This window comes from Tupaia chinensis, unplaced genomic scaffold (assembly GCF_000334495.1).
Source record: "Tupaia chinensis unplaced genomic scaffold, TupChi_1.0 Scaffold139696_1, whole genome shotgun sequence".
In the NCBI taxonomy this organism is placed as follows: Eukaryota; Metazoa; Chordata; class Mammalia; order Scandentia; family Tupaiidae; genus Tupaia; species Tupaia belangeri.
Window position 1 is genome coordinate 717,795 of NW_006199577.1, and position 17,893 is coordinate 735,687.

Genomic DNA, 17,893 nt, shown 5'->3' on the forward strand with positions numbered 1-17,893 from the left:
GGAGCGGACCTGGACCCACTCCAGAAGGAAAGAACCCGCCTCCTCAGCAGGCCGGTCCGGCTGAAGCCACACTAACCCAGACATCAGTTTAAATGGGGTCGACCTAGTTAACTAGAAGGGGCGGCGATTGACCCTGACCGGGACGGGCTTGGATTGGTTGATTCTGCTGCTATTACAAAGGGAAGTCTTCCATTATAGGCCAGGAAAGTCAAGCGGGAACCCAAGGAGGGAAGAGGGCGGGACAAAGTTGTTACTCAGGCAACCGAGAGACGCGGAGCTCGCCACAGTCCATTTTCCGAGCCTAGCCAGCGCCCGGAAAACTGATCAAGGTGAGGAAACCCAAATCTCAGCAGGGGGAAAGACGAGGGTCCTTAGCTGCTTATCAGAGAAACTAAGGAGAACTCTAGATAGTTAGAACTCTGAGAGATACTCCGAAAGCCATAGTTGTACCGGGTAGAGAAGACCCGTTCCCTACATTCGGCTGTCCGAGACACTAGAAGCCAGACGCTGTTTTCGCAGAAGTCAATCTCTCAGGACATGAGTGATAGATGAGACCGTTGTAACATAAAAGAGAGGGGTCATCGACTATCAGAGGGCCAGAATGAACATCTGAAGGCTTCCCAACTGGCCTTTCTTTCAACTCACACGCCGGTTTTCCCTTCCCATTAAAATTTGAGAGTGTAAATCATGCTTCGTTATAGATAGATCTGGTGTTACGAATTAGAGCAGCCACTGTACCTTCAATTTTACATGTACAGGCATGATTTATGCTCAACTAGCATGCCTTGGATGGACATGTTGGGGGAGAGGGGAGTTGTAACACTGTCCAAACTGAATAAAATCTAGCCCTTGCCACTCACTACGTGAACAATGTCCTGTATTCTAGAACTTGAACAGTGGCCCGAGGATTCCAACGGAGTTTGGTGAGATCCTCTGACGAGTTGAAAGCAGTACGATCTGCGTCTAGTGCACTGGGAAATAGTGTAAAAAGACTTCAAAGCCTGATATTCACCAAGAGCTGACTGGGAGAGTAAAAGTATCATATATGTCGTTTGACGGTACCTGTCAAAAGGTAAGCAACTGTGTCAAAAATATTCAATCTGGGTAAGGAGAGAGAACGGAGTTTGACCAGAGATAGGGATTGTTTCTCCTAAGAGCTTCCTGCTGTGATAAGGATTCAGAACAGAGACGGTTTCCTAAGAAATGAAAAAAGGAAATAGTCTTTTGACTTGGGGAGAAATTTTCAAAGTAGTGAGAGAAAATGTGCCCAATCAAATGATTTGTGTGTGTGTGTGTGTGTGTGTGTGTGCGCGCGCGCGCGCGATAGAGGGTGCATGCCCTCGCCATAGAGAGACAGAGAGACAAAGACAGAGAGAGACAAAAGAACCCCTCCTCCATGGGGAAGCGTCAGCCTCAATCCCTCCTCCTTTATCTCCCCCTTCAGGATTTTAGGCGAACACACTGACTCCTGGATTCTTAAAATGTGGGGTGGGGGGGGACCAGCAGTTAGTATAATGGTATGTCGCTGGACTCCCATGTAGTCCACCGCGGTTTGAGTCCTGGACCCCGTGGCTTAAAACTCACGCCGGGCTCGTGTACGTGCGTGCCCAAGATCCCGAGAGGAGAAAAGAGGAGGAGGGATTGTGGAGTGGCCATCCCCCTGGGGGGTGATTTGTCACTTTCTGTCTCTCTGTCTCTCTCTGTCTTTCTGGCGAGCACACGTGCCCTATAGCAAAAACCTCTCCACCCCAAAAAAAAAAAAAAAAAAAAGTGGGGTGGGGGACTCTAACCAAGCAGTTAGCAGTGTGAAATCTTGCTTCCTTAGTCACTAGGTCATGGAGCGGTCCTCATATCCTTTTTAGACAGGAGGAATATGAGACCAGGATAGAGAAACAATGGGAAAAATTATTGATATTTACATTAGGTTTGTCTAAAATGTTGCGGTATACAGCTTTTGATAATTCAGGATGAGTTCAATAGAAATTAAAGATTTCCCTGTCCACGTAAAACTCACTTTTCAAAAAGGATTGAGATGGTATAGGTATAGACTTCTAATGAGTGACTAAAAAAGAGACAGAGAAAATATTAAATCAAAAGAGGCAAATTTCTTGACCTTTAAGTTTATGAAAGATTCCAGGCACTTTCAAAAAGCATGTTCCACTAGATACATTTTAAACTTGTAATAAAAACTCTAAATTATCATAATTACCTATGAGTTGGTACAACTGATGCAAGTGAAAGTCAGACGTAAAAAAGGAAACCATTTTGATGATATAAAGACACTCAAAATGAATTATTTTTAATAAGCAGGAAATCATTGATGAGTATATTTCAGGAAATCATTGATGAGTATATTTGTCAAAATGTTAAAAAAAATTAGAGAATCAATTAGCTAGTATAGTTGTTTGTTTTAATTTTTTAAAATTTATTTTATTTTATTTTTTTTAATTTGCCAGAGTGCATGCACTTGTGAGAGAGTCAGACAGTGAGTTGGAAAGTGACAAAACAATCCCCCATGGGAGATGGCCATGCTGAAATCCCTTCTCCATTTCTCCTTTCAGGATATTGGGTATGCACACATTGTACAAGGCATGTTTTACAAGCTGCTAGGTTCAGGGCTCAAACTGCGCAGTTGGCCATTTGGGATCCAGCCACCTTAACCTCCACACCACCTGCCAGTCCAGTACGTTATAATTTAATTTAGGCAGACATGATATTTATTTAGTGTTTTCAGAAGAATTTTAATGCCAGAATTTCTAAATAAGGCACTATATATAAAGTTACAGAAGAAATGCCAAATTTATTTAGAGAATAAATGGATTTTGGATATTTTGAAATCACTCAGCTATAAACAGTCCATATTTTTACATAGGGATATGTTTTTACCTATTTACTTAAGTTCCAGAAGGATACTATTTGGTGATTTTTTTTTTTATTACCCTGATTTTATGTACCATATATACATAAATTAATAAAATGTTATTTCTTTTCAAATAGTCTGTAATTCAGCATTTTGCACTGATTTAAGGCTTTTCTCCAAATAAAGTCAAAGAGCCATCCTGATTGTGTGTGTGTGTATAGTATTTTAGACAGGATCTCTTTGTGTCACCATTGTCCTGCCTCAGCCTCCCAAGTAGCTGGAAGAGCCATCCTTATTGATACTGTGGATGGAGGCAAATACAATAGAAAGCATGTTTCCAGCCTCACAACCAGAGTTTAACTTAATCCCAGGGTTACTGATACTATTTAAGTGACTTGGGTCTGGAGCTATTCTGATTAAATATTTTTAGTCCCTAACTGGCTCCATTGTTTTAGTAATGAGCTGGTTCCGGAGTTTCTCTCTCTTTACCTCATTGTGGCTAAGACAGATCCCTCTACCAAGACAGATCCCTCTACACCACCTCTAATTTGTGAAGTCCTCAAAGGCTCAGGTTGATGTGGGAAAATCAAAGGGTCTGTCTGAAAAATATTGCCATTAACATTAGCTTAACGAAAGAGAATGAGAGAAAGAAAATCAAAGGGCCTAGAAAATTTATTTTTTAAATAACAAAATATCAAGTAAATTATTTAGCAATATATTTTGTTTTTACTGAAAGTCTTACTAAAAATGTTCTATAGTTCAAATTTATTCTTGGCTTATTTATTTGACAGTGCCACATCCAAACATAGGCAATGTAGTTCAAATAGTTTTTCCTTTAAAAAATCTTTATACTACCTAAGTACTCTAGGCAAAAAGAATACCCTCCAAGGTAAGAAGGTGGGAAATTATAGGGTATGTTTATTAAGCAGTTCATTATTTAACAGAATGCAGGCTACATGTAGGAGAATAATAGGAAGGAAGGGCAAGAAAAACAGGTCCGGGCTATATCCTGAAGGACCTTGACTGCCAGACTAGGGATGACCTTGAATGTATATCAAATTTACAAAATAAAAGATATTCCTACAAGTAAATAACGCTGCATTTTAATTTTTAAAAGGCAAGGCATCTTGCTTTAGTTTTTCAAATGTGATCTATTTGTATCAAGTGAACTTTAATAAATATGTTTGTAATAAAGTTTATAAATTCGTAATTTGTTAAACTTCTAAAAAAACGAGTAGAATCTTCATTTCCATTGATTTTTTTAATTCCAGAGGATGTGTGTGCATGTATGCCCAAGAGAGGGGGTGGGGAGAGAGAGAGAGCACTTCCCCACCCAGTAAGACCTGGTCATTCCTTAATCCTTTTTATTTGAATTCCGTATCACATCAAGATCCTGGGCAGGCTTGTACCTAGTGCGTTTTTTCAATCCAACAGAGCCAGGACTTGTACCCTTGGCTAGCCATGTGGGATGCAATTTCCTCTATACAACCCCCTAACCACTGTGCCACAGGACTGATTCTCCATTGAATTTGGAAGTGTCTCCAAAAATATTACATAACTGTTTTTCTCTGGTGCTTTCTGAGCTTTTTAATTACTCACAAAACATTTGTAATTCTTTTGTTTCTAAAAATATAATATCAACAAACTTGCCATGATTTATTCTTTTGTGTTTACAGATTATTACTACATTTGATATGGTAAAAGCTATTTTGAAGTGCTCATTTTATTATATTTCTACTCCAATTTAGCTATAGCGTGAATCCATGTCATTTTATGTCAGCATAATTGGGAGTCCAGTCAGAATTTAAGAAGTCCAATTCCTATTGTAGTCAACTGTGAATACCAAATCAGTATAATTGTATATTGCTCTATGGAAATCTGTGTTTAAATGCAATGATATGAGTAATTATTAGTATAATTAGGGAAAGGGGCATTAGTTATTTATTAATTAACAATGACAAATGCAACAAACTTTTTAAAAAATAACTATTTCTTTAATTGTGACTATTATTATTATTGTTTGTTATAGGGCATGTGTGCTCACCAGAGAGAGAGAGAGAGAGAGGGAAAGTGAGAAAGCAAGCCACCAGGTCCAGGACTCTAACTGCGATAGACCATGTGGGAGTCGAGTGCCTTAATCACCATGCCACCTGCTGGCTCTGCAACAAACTTATTTATTTATGCCTTATGAATAAAAGAGTGAAATGTAAGGTGACGTTTTATGTGCAAGATCTTAAAGCATTGAGTGTCCTTGAAGTTAGGGACTGTCTTTTCTGTGTTTTTGTACAGCTCTCAGTACACTTTTGGTGCTTAATTGATGTTATATAATACCAATAACTACGTGAATTTTTAGATCTTTTTTTCAAAAGGCTTGTGTAAAATTCGGTTAATGTATAATGGTTGGTTTGAAGCTATCATGTAAAATCTGCCTTTCTCAATATTATTAAAAACAAACTGAAAAATGTGAAAAAGTTCAATTTCCAATATGTTTCAGATATATAAAATGTTACTAAAAAAGTGAATGATTTGCTTAAAAATTACAAACATGCATCCCAAAGAGTGGCATCTCCTTCAAAGTAGTCACTCTGATGGGCTCATTTACTTATACTACAATAATAATGTTGCAATTACTGATATTGTTTTCATTTTTAAAGTTCACTTATTTATTTCTTCTGTGAGAAACAAAGAGAGGCAAGCACTGCCAACAGTCTTTATACCTCAGTGCATCCCCAGTTTCAGCCAGCAAAGACCATAGACAAGCAAGCGCTCAGCGTGTAACAAAGAGGTCTTGGGATGCAAAATCAGGACTTTGCTATAGGGCCTCAGCATTGTGGAGCACTTGCGTTACTGCAGCTGGCCTCATATTACTTCTTAAATCACTCATTTATAATATCCTTGAAGCCGTTGCGCATTGTTTTGAATATCCTCGAAGAAGCAAATCTTCGTATTTGAAAGTAAATGTGATATCTACATGTATCTAAAAATCACTTGGAGACAAATGTGTTCTGTAATTAAACTGAATGATACCATAATGATACCTATTTTCTTGATGATACATACGAAGGCAATTCCACAAAAAAAGAAAAATCCCACAATATTTTGAGTATAATTTACATCAGTGTATAACCTTCCAAGGTGACTACTTCAGAATACAACATTCGTATGAATTTAATCTTGTTGTATTCAGTATTCATCAACTGCTGACTTTGTTCCAGCCTAGTTAATGAAGGCGTTCAGTCTACAGGTATAGCTCCCCACTGCCTCTCACCTAATGAGAATCAAGATAGAATTCTTTCCCAACTAACTGATAGGGATTTAGAATTAATATGCTTTCTCTAAATCCAGTATCCTGTGTACCCACTAAAACATAACCTTCCTTGATAATCTCCACTGTGTTCAGGTGACATGAGAAAGCCCCTGATGCAACACCTGGTTTGTTTTCTCTTTTCCAGCTGGAATTTTGAGCCCTACCCTATTCTGAACCTTTAGTTTCCAACTCCCTCATAATCCTCAAGAACTAGACTCTCTTTTACTCCCCATCATGGGTCAAGGTCTTTCACTCTAAATAGGCCTCCCTGTTATCACAACTATTTAACCTTTCTTCCTTGAAGAAACAAACTGCTGACATGTCCCTGCCAAACAGATAAGACCACAGGAATAGCAACTCTGACTGCTCCCTCAAACATGATACTTGGATTTTCTGAATACCCTTCTTATAGGCTAGCTTTACTGATCCTGGTTTATTGTCCTCTCAGCAGCCCACCATTGAGCTCTCAGAAGCCTCATGATCAGCTATCTATGAGTATTGGTACTAGGTGCCAATATTTTTACATTATATACATTTTATAGAGCTTTTTAATATTTTAGCAAACTCTTTCACCTACACTGTATAATTTGACCATTCCAAAAATTTTATGAGTAAGTAATGCTAGTATAATAAGCCATTTATCTTATATTTGGTTTGTAAATGTCTCATTTGTACAATTTTAGCTCAAAATACTACTTACATCATTGCATCTGGCACCTGGATGCATTTTTTTCCTTTCAATGCCAAAGGTAAAAAAAAAAGTTTCAATAAACTTTTTGCTTTTACTGTTAGGTAAATATTTAATGAACACATAATCAACTAGGAATTTTAAAATGTAAATAGGAGCCTCTTTGTTTAATTTAATATGTGTCAATTATTCATTTCCATAGCAGACTAACAGATCATACTGTGTGAGAAGATTGTTTTATCACCTTTTATTTCACCTTTTCCAATTTAATGAGTTTCCAATGTAATGAGTTTTATCATTAACTTATTCATCATCATTATTAGAAGTGATATTCATGCCTAGCAAAATTAAACTTTTAAAGAACTAATAATAGCTAACATTTGTTGAGTGTTTACTATGTGCCAGGCACTGTTCCAAGCTCTTTTACGTGTATTAAGCTACTTAATCCTTTTAACAGCACTAAGAGATAGACACTTTTATAATACTCATTTTACAAATAAAGAAAATTAGGTCTTGAGTTAAAACAATGTGCCGAAATCACAGAGCTAAGAAGTAAATGATGGATACAAATGCAAGCGGTGTAACTGCCGAACTCTTCACCACTTTGATTGACAGCCTCTATGCTAGAGGTACAGAGCAATTCAATATTTAACATCTATGATAGGTATTAAGATCAATTTTGTGTTTAAAAAGAAATTAAAAATAATTGTAAAACATAATAAGAAAGTAGAAGATTTGTAAAACAGTGTTTGCATGGAGAATTATTTTGAAAGATGACTATACTAGTACACGTTTGAGAATTCCTTTGTATTACTGTTCCATGCACAATGCAAAAATCTTTGTGGATCATTTAATAAAAGTTCTAATATGTCTTGTAAGTTAATTTTATAAAGTAATTTTTTTAAAAAAAACATAAGCAAATGGGCCAGCAGGTTGCATGGAAGTTAAGGCTCTGAATCCCATATGGCTGATTCAGCAGTTTTTGTCCTAGATCCTGTGACTCGAGAATCATATTGGGTACATGTACATGAGTGCCCAAAGTCCCAAGAGGAGACTGGAGGAGAAGAGATTGTGGCACGACTATTCCTCCTGAGGGGTTATTTCTCACTTTCTGTCTCTCTCTTTCTTTTTCTCTCTCTGGCAAGCACATGCTCTCTCTCACAAATAGTGAGAAGAAAAAAATAAAAAAGCAGAAGTTTAGAAAAAAATTCCTGTTATATTTATGCCCGAATCACTAACAGTAAGCCCAATTCAGGTAACTCATTAAAGTCTGATATTTCTAAGATTTTTAAAGATCCTAAATTTCTTATTCTTAATACAACTGAAGAGATTATTTAAAAGATTGATATCTGGATGGTAGGAATACAGGTAGTTGTAATTTTCTTCTTTATATATATATATATATATTAGGTTTTTACCATAAGACACATGCACTCACTGGAGAGAGGCAGAGAGAGGGAAAATGAGAAATCACTGGGTGTGAGATTCAAACCACGGGGTTCAGAACTCAAACCACAGTCAGCCACGTGGGAGTCCAGCGCCTTAAGCACCACACCACCTGTTGACCCCCTTATTTATACTTTTAATGTATTATTTCCTAAACTTTCCACAATAAACTTAGAGCTTCACTGTTATAATCACAAGACAAGTATTTCACATGTGTGACCTTTCACTGAAGTCAATAAACCAACCCATTAGAGTTCTCAAATGGCAATACAATGCTAGGCATCATCAAGGGTTAATTAAGAATTGACTAAAGTAAAAGGTACAGGCCTGACTTAGACAAAAGTGAGTAAGGGTCATCAGGGCACATTCCCCAAGCAACATCTTTTTCAGTTCACTCAATGAAACATACAGCCTAAACAGCATATAAAAGATAGAAAAAAGAGAGAGATAATCTTAAAAAAAAAAAACACATTCCCAAATAGTGATACATAATCTACATGATGTACATATATTTTCTCTAGAGGTAGGGCTAAAAAATCTTTTAAACAACTCTCCCAAGTGATTCTTAAGCAAACTAAAACCTGAGAATTATTCTTGCGAGATTGAATGCAAAGTTTTAGTAAGGAAGACTGAATGTTTGAGTTTACTTGCTGCCCCACGTCTCTGAGTTAGAAAAATACACATACTTGAAGAAATTTACAAGGATTTTTCAAAGAATAAGAGTCTACAAAGTGCCTGGGAAAGAAGGGAAATAAAAGCATTTTTTTTTAAAAAGTTTGTGTCTTAAAGAAAAGAAAAAAGTGAAAATATCTCTTTCTGATTATCTTCTTCCTCAGAATATGGAATCTGAAACTACAGAAACTGAAAATATGGAGACGGAAAACACAGAATCTGAAAATATGGAAATTGAGGCTATTACTTCAGTTTCTGCTCTGCAAGCCCTCTCTAAACTACTCAATACTGAAGAAGAGGATCCTTTTGACTTTGAACAGGTGGCCAGATACTTAAGAGATGAATTAGTTCTTTTCATGGGATGCTGTGGAACTGTATTTGAACAACTTGTTCCCACCTTGCTGTGGGAGCAGGGCTGTGTCATCTGATATAGTCACAGGAGACTGCAGAGCTGATTATTCATGAGAGTATAACCTCTAGTACATTTCTAGCAAACATAATTATATTTTTTCTAAACCACCTGAACACTGAATAGGAAAATCGTTCTGTAACTATGGTAGCAATAGCCACATTTCAAAATGTTTGTCATTTATATTTATGGCCAAAGAATGCTTGACAACCCTTGCAAAGAGTGTTCACTAAGACTGTTTTAGCCTAGATAATATTTCTATGAGACAAATATTGTTGATGCTACTGTATTAATTGGACCCCAAGCACTAGTCTCTTAATTTTTTGAAATTTCTCTACATGCAAAAACAGAATAGAAAATATTTTGAGCCAAATTGCAAGACAAACTAGCTTCAGCTTACTTAAATTGAGTTCCCTGTACATGCTCAAATAGAGCTATGCAGTCTAATTAGTTGAGTAGTATTTGGGGTCAGGACAGGTAATGACAGCAGGGCTTGCAGCAACAGGATGGACTTAATTTGGGGTAGAAGAGTTCCTGAATTGACCCTAGCCACTTTAAGGTTACAGTGTACTTTTACATAACTCCTTGCTTTCCATTCTCCTACCCTTTAAATATCAGTGAAACCTGGCTGTCAGATGATAAGACAAACAAAATTTGGGGCAGAAATCCCATAACAGAGTATCTTGATGTGCATAAAATTGTTTTAGTGAAGTTTTTGTGATTATGTCCAGATTACCATAAATAAACTATCTTCCATGAACATACAATATTGGTTTACTTCTCCCAAAATTCTCTTTTTGCTACAATGTGAAAAAACAAGTATATTCATTTTTTCTTTTTCTTTTCTTTTTTTTTTTTGTGAGGTTTTTACCATAGGGCGTGTGTGCTCACCAGAAAGACAGAGAGAGACAGAGAGATGGAAAGCGAGAAATCATGTCCCCCCCCGCCCCCGAGGGGATCTTGTGCATACATGCACAAGTGCTCAGTGTGAGTTTAAGTCACCGGGTCTGGGACTCGAACCACGGTTGACTACATGGGAATCCAGCGACATAACCATTATGCCAACTGCTGTTTTTTTTTTTTCCATAGGCTATGTGCACTCATCAGAGAGATAGAGAGAGACAGTGAGAGGGAAAGTGAGAAATCACTCCCCAGGGAGTGTGGCCATGCCACAATGCCCTCTCCTCCATTCTCCTCCTGGAATTTTGGGCATGCATGCACACATGCATAGTGTGATTTTCAAGCTGCTAGGTCTCGGACGCAAACCAATTGGCCATATAGGAGTCCAGTGCCTTAGCTGCCACACCACCCACTGGCCCTGAACAAGTATATTCTTACTAGGCTCAAATTCAGTGACTCATATGGACACTGAGTTGAGTTTCTATCCTCCAGGAAGAACTTAGATGAAATAGAGCCTAATTAAATCAAATATGAAATCAAAATAAATGTATAGAACAGAGGAACTGAGTCAGTTCAGAGTCAGGATTAGGAACTAAGGAACTAGGAAGTTTTAGTCAAGGAAAAGTCTTAGTAGAGGCCAAATAAATAAAGAAAAACAGGACATTAATAACAACATTGAATATATGCTACAAATGGGACACAGGAGAAAAGGTTATGAAGTTGGAAAGGCAAGTTCTATGCTGCTACTTCTGTTCAAATAGCAGAATGATAATTTTTCTGGAGCCTACATCCTGGGAAAGGTAGAAATATGCAATATAGAAAAAGTATATTAAGTGCTTGAGAAACAGTGATCTTGAATAAAGTGAAGTGAAACTTGCAACTGAAGCACATTCAGAGATAAGGATTTATCCCATTATGAAGTCTGCTCTCTTTGGCATTTATATTTGGAGATGTTTATTTGCAAATAAAGGTGTTCCTGGGAGGAAAAATGAGTGCTATGTAACAGAGACTAATGTCATTTTACTGGATTATAGAATTTATAAAGGAGAATTAGTAATGTATGATTCTACATATCTGGGCAATTTTGAGATAGTTGGTCATTCAGACACTACAGTACAGATATCATTAGATGTATAGAATTAAAGTATCAGCACAGTGGAAGAATAATTAATGTTTCTAATGAACTATTAAATTTTCCAGGAGAGAAACTGTTTTTCATTTTTTAACATGTATTAATCTTGGTAACTGCAGAATGATTGCAAGAGTGATGTGTTTTTGAAAATAACACCTGAAAACAGAAGATAACTGTTGCATACACATTGGTTCATTTACACTATACTACCCCTCTTCTACACGAATTGTTAAGAATCTGAGAGACTGAGAAGAGAGTGTGTGTCTATTATTTTTCAAACTCGTGAAGGGATCGTAAGACCTGTGGGGAATAAGATTCACTACTCTTCGCAGACATTTTAACAAGGATGTTCTAACTCTCTTACATATTGCTAAGTGGCATGAATTGCAGTGATAAATTGCTCAGATAATTGGCTGTGGATTCATGGTAGAAACTCAGATGATGTTCTTACAGAAAACAATTGCCAGATGGTTTTTAATGTTTTTATTATCCTATTCCATCTTTTCACTTGAAATTTTTATTTTTAATTATTTATTTTCATTAAGTTAATAAATTAAAACTCCCCTCTGTTCTGCTATGGAAAGCATACCAATTTTTGTCAAAAATCATCAAGAATTTTTACCTACTGATTTTAATGTTCTGTGGAAGGAGCCACTCGACAAAACAAGAGGCCCTTAATGTTCCCGGATATGCTTTATCCTGATTGACTGTTAGTGTTTTGATGATTAATATAATTTAAGAAAAGTACTACACATTTGTATGACCTTACTGCTTAAAAAGAGAAATTAAAATGTCCAGAACAATGTCTTGGGATTAAAAAAAAAAGCCTATAACATCTTAACCGCAGACATAGCACTTTTGAAACTTCTTTTTGGAAAGGAATAGTTACTGTCTCAGACACTGTTGAAATGTTATAGATTAATTTCTGATTTATAACTGTTGGAATAGTTTAGCATAATAAAGACCCAGGTGAGCTTTTCCACCAGCTTTCAAGGACAGACACTACTCTCCTTGCATGAATAGGACATTTTAACTCTGGTATATGTCTGAAGTCATAGGAGATAAGGGCAGGAGCCTGAGAAAGCAGAGCTAGAAGTGTTAGTTTGCCAGAATTCGAGGAGACAAAAATTTTTTGACTGCCAACAGTGAAGTTAATTGGAAACACAGAGTATGAAATTAGCAAAAATAATTAGTAAGAAATTCAGATTTTCTTGAAATATCAAAGAGTCCCTAAGAGGGACCGAAGAAGTGGCAAGTATATTCATTTTTTCTTTTTCTTTTCTTTTTTTTTTTTGTGAGGTTTTTACCATAGGGCGTGTGTGCTCACCAGAAAGACAGAGAGAGACAGAGAGATGGAAAGCGAGAAATCATGTCCCCCCCCGCCCCCGAGGGGATCTTGTGCATACATGCACAAGTGCTCAGTGTGAGTTTAAGTCACCGGGTCTGGGACTCGAACCACGGTTGACTACATGGGAATCCAGCGACATAACCATTATGCCAACTGCTGTTTTTTTTTTTTCCATAGGCTATGTGCACTCATCAGAGAGATAGAGAGAGACAGTGAGAGGGAAAGTGAGAAATCACTCCCCAGGGAGTGTGGCCATGCCACAATGCCCTCTCCTCCATTCTCCTCCTGGAATTTTGGGCATGCATGCACACATGCATAGTGTGATTTTCAAGCTGCTAGGTCTCGGACGCAAACCAATTGGCCATATAGGAGTCCAGTGCCTTAGCTGCCACACCACCCACTGGCCCTGAACAAGTATATTCTTACTAGGCTCAAATTCAGTGACTCATATGGACACTGAGTTGAGTTTCTATCCTCCAGGAAGAACTTAGATGAAATAGAGCCTAATTAAATCAAATATGAAATCAAAATAAATGTATAGAACAGAGGAACTGAGTCAGTTCAGAGTCAGGATTAGGAACTAAGGAACTAGGAAGTTTTAGTCAAGGAAAAGTCTTAGTAGAGGCCAAATAAATAAAGAAAAACAGGACATTAATAACAACATTGAATATATGCTACAAATGGGACACAGGAGAAAAGGTTATGAAGTTGGAAAGGCAAGTTCTATGCTGCTACTTCTGTTCAAATAGCAGAATGATAATTTTTCTGGAGCCTACATCCTGGGAAAGGTAGAAATATGCAATATAGAAAAAGTATATTAAGTGCTTGAGAAACAGTGATCTTGAATAAAGTGAAGTGAAACTTGCAACTGAAGCACATTCAGAGATAAGGATTTATCCCATTATGAATTCTTCTCTCTTTGGCATTTATATTTGGAGATGTTTATTTGCAAATAAAGGTGTTCCTGGGAGGAAAAATGAGTGCTATGTAACAGAGACTAATGTCATTTTACTGGATTATAGAATTTATAAAGGAGAATTAGTAATGTATGATTCTACATATCTGGGCAATTTTGAGATAGTTGGTCATTCAGACACTACAGTACAGATATCATTAGATGTATAGAATTAAAGTATCAGCACAGTGGAAGAATAATTAATGTTTCTAATGAACTATTAAATTTTCCAGGAGAGAAACTGTTTTTCATTTTTTACCATGTATTAATCTTGGTAACTGCAGAATGATTGCAAGAGTGATGTGTTTTTGAAAATAACACCTGAAAACAGAAGATAACTGTTGCATACACATTGGTTCATTTACACTATACTACCCCTCTTCTACACGAATTGTTAAGAATCTGAGAGACTGAGAAGAGAGTGTGTGTCTATTATTTTTCAAACTCGTGAAGGGATCGTAAGACCTGTGGGGAATAAGATTCACTACTCTTCGCAGACATTTTAACAAGGATGTTCTAACTCTCTTACATATTGCTAAGTGGCATGAATTGCAGTGATAAATTGCTCAGATAATTGGCTGTGGATTCATGGTAGAAACTCAGATGATGTTCTTACAGAAAACAATTGCCAGATGGTTTTTAAGGTTTTTATTATCCTATTCCATCTTTTCACTTGAAATTTTTATTTTTAATTATTTATTTTCATTAAGTTAATAAATTAAAACTCCCCTCTCTTCTGCTATTGAAAGCATACCAATTTTTGTCAAAAATCATCAAGAATTTTTACCTACTGATTTTAATGTTCTGTGGAAGGAGCCACTCGACAAAACAAGAGGCCCTTAATGTTCCCGGATATGCTTTATCCTGATTGACTGTTAGTGTTTTGATGATTAATATAATTTAAGAAAAGTACTACACATTTGTATGACCTTACTGCTTAAAAAGAGAAATTAAAATGTCCAGAACAATGTCTTGGGATTAAAAAAAAAAGCCTATAACATCTTAACCGCAGACATAGCACTTTTGAAACTTCTTTTTGGAAAGGAATAGTTACTGTCTCAGACACTGTTGAAATGTTATAGATTAATTTCTGATTTATAACTGTTGGAATAGTTTAGCATAATAAAGACCCAGGTGAGCTTTTCCACCAGCTTTCAAGGACAGACACTACTCTCCTTGCATGAATAGGACATTTTAACTCTGGTATATGTCTGAAGTCATAGGAGATAAGGGCAGGAGCCTGAGAAAGCAGAGCTAGAAGTGTTAGTTTGCCAGAATTCGAGGAGACAAAAATTTTTTGACTGCCAACAGTGAAGTTAATTGGAAACACAGAGTATGAAATTAGCAAAAATAATTAGTAAGAAATTCAGATTTTCTTGAAATATCAAAGAGTCCCTAAGAGGGACCGAAGAAGTGGTTGCCCCTGTACACATGGTATAATATCGGTTGTACTTAGCTGGAGTTCATTCTTGTATTTGTGAGTCAGGGTCAGTAGTGTAGGGGTGTGAACACTTATGCAGAAAATTGCAAAATAAACTTCTACTTCTATGAAGACTGAAGTGGCTCAGCATGTATTTGACACTATTAATTAATTGTCATGAGGCACTGGGGTAGAGAAGTGTTTCCTGCTCACAGTGAAAAGAAGTAAAAGCAGTTATCAAGGCTTTTGAATGGATCATTTAAAATCTAAATACTTAGCTTCTATTTAATGGCTAGTTTTTATTTCTGTAAAACTTTTCCATACTTCTGTCCCTCATCTAACTATGACCAGATACTGCCAAAACTCCAAAGTGTTGATACTTTTATACTAATACTTGGTTCTAACCTTCATAGAGATGAATATGGCTCATTCACTTATCCCCAGGGATACATGATTCACTGAGCTGGAACTGAAGATTTAGTCTGACCAAAGATCAATTCTACTCTGGAGTCTATTAAACAAAATACTTTTTAAAAGGACAAGGATAGCACATTCAAAAACGTACTAGGCATTTATCTCTCTGTTGTATAACAATGATGTTTAATTAAACTGAAAAGCTCTGAGGCTTTTTTGAATGGAAAGCTTATCAAATTCAAAAGTGTTAGTAGTCATTCAAATATTATAGTAATTACAGAACGTTGGACCTTTCTTCTTCTCCCTCAGTCAAATTGTTCATCTACTGTTGGAGCCATGGGTCCTGGGAATATTGGACCACCGAAAGTAGAAAGCCTCAAAGGTAAGGTGTTTTTTAAAAAAATTATTGATTTAATTTTATTTATGATTATTACCTTTTAATTTTCTATAGGGCACACGTGCTCACCAAAAAGGGACAGAAAAAGAAAGAGAGAAAATGAGATAACAAGCTGCCAGATCCAGGACTTGAACTGCAGTCAGTCATGTGGGAGTCCAGTGCCCTTACCAGCACACCACCTGCTGGCCTTGGTAAGTTTTTTAATAAACCAGTATGGATCAATATAATAAATATATCTTTTCTTTGATAGCAAAGTTATAAAGAGATTAATACAAATTAACACTAGTACTTATTAAGATGAACTAAATAACAATGCATTGTATACTCGAAAATTGCTAAGAGTAGATACTATGTGTTCTCGCCACACAGGTAAGTCTAAGGTAATACATGTGTTAATTAGCTTGAGTTAGCCAGTTCACAATATATACATATTTCAAAATATCATGTTGTACATGTAAATATATAGAATTTTATTTGTCAATTAAATTTTGAAAAGAAAGAAATGATGTAAAATAAACATGGAAATGATGAACAGCCATTTACATATAAAGATGCTGTTTTTACTCTACTACTGAAGGTAAGTATTTTTCATAATAATGGAAGTTACCTTAAATTTACCAATTTACCTTAAATTGTCTACATTTTTTTGGCGTATTTTATGAGATGGAAGACTAAGAAAGTTGATGTGATTAAATTGTTTTTATATTTTAATTTTTCAAAGGTTTTTGCCAGAGAAGAGAGAGACAGAGAGGAGTAGTGAGAGGGAAAGTGAGAAATCACCCTTGGAGGGAAAGTCATGCCACAACTCCTTTTTCTCCATTCTCCTCCTGGAATTTTGGACACGCACACACGTGCACCTGGTGTAGTTTTCAAGTCTGCAGAGCTGGGACTCAAACCACTGGGCCATGGAGGAGTTCAGAATCTTAACCATTATACCACCTGCTGACCCCATCTTTTTTTTTTTTTAATGTCACCAAGATTTTCCTTCACCTTCTACCCTCATGTATTCTGGCAAGTTCTCAGAATTCATTAATTTATTCATTCAATAATTGTTTATTGAGAACTTATTATGTAGCAGATGGTAGATCATCTCTGAGACTATAGTGGCTGGAGATCAATATAGAGAGAGTCCCTACCCTGATTGACATACTAGACTTTTGGAGGAGAAAATAAAACTAATAACTACACAATTTTATTTTATGATGAAATGCTTATAAATTAAAGTCCATTGGGCTACTTATAAAATCACAGGTCTAACAAACGAGAATAAATAAATTTTAAAATGTTTTCCAGCATTTTGGTCTATACATTTTCACAGAGTTGAACATTTCATAAATCTTTAAAAATTTAATTCTGCAGTTCATGAACAGAGTTACTAGAGAATGGACAGAGAGAAGTGAATTGCATCCATCAATTTAGCTAATTATGAAAGATATTATCTGGGAAAATGTTTAAAATAATGGCTAAAATGAGGTCTGAGGATGGTTTTTAAATATCAATTATCATTGCTGTACATACTCAAGAGGCTATTTGCCTTAGTTGAGAGATATTCGCTCCATGGCAGACTAGTTCAATTCTGAATATATTTCTGTGCTGCCTGTATTTCTGATAATGTACATCTAATAATCTCTAAATTCTGAGGGCAATGAGTCATGTGTAAAATGTTAAATATAAATTTGTTTTTAGGCTTTGCAAAGCTTACGCTATATAGATAGAAGCAGATAAATTTTAAAAGAATTGGCAGTATTGTAGACCTGACAATTGGGTACACTTTGGGGAATACTTAAAAGGACTCAAAATAATGTTCTGCACCAAATACGAGTCTCCATTTGATTCTATAATAGTTATAACAAATGTAAACTGAGTTTTTAGAAGCTTACTACAACCTATCTACTTTTTTTTTTTTTTTTAGTTTTTTACCTTAGGGAGGGAGCTTTACTTGGAA

General features: G+C 36.2%; 2 protein-coding genes across 3 annotated transcripts in view; one reads left to right on the forward strand and one right to left on the reverse strand.

Annotated features, from left to right (window-relative positions):
• The window catches only part of NUP62CL (nucleoporin 62 C-terminal like), a 111,023-nt gene that overhangs the window by 85,592 nt on the left and 7,538 nt on the right, over nucleotides 1–17,893 (reverse strand). The gene's annotated exons all lie outside the window — the stretch shown is intronic.
• The window catches only part of DNAAF6 (dynein axonemal assembly factor 6), a 47,250-nt gene that overhangs the window by 199 nt on the left and 29,158 nt on the right, over nucleotides 1–17,893 (forward strand). The window contains exons 1-4 of one of the 2 annotated variants that reach the window (XM_006162078.2): nucleotides 258–329; nucleotides 887–1,072; nucleotides 9,138–9,293; nucleotides 15,861–15,933. In XM_006162078.2, the coding sequence (XP_006162140.1) occupies nucleotides 1,046–1,072; nucleotides 9,138–9,293; nucleotides 15,861–15,933 (256 nt within the window). In that variant the 5' untranslated portion in view covers nucleotides 258–329; nucleotides 887–1,045. Of the gene's footprint in view, nucleotides 1–257; nucleotides 330–886; nucleotides 1,073–9,137; nucleotides 9,294–15,860; nucleotides 15,934–17,893 lie in introns of those variants that run through there. The other variant, XM_027765757.1, reaches the window with a different exon arrangement.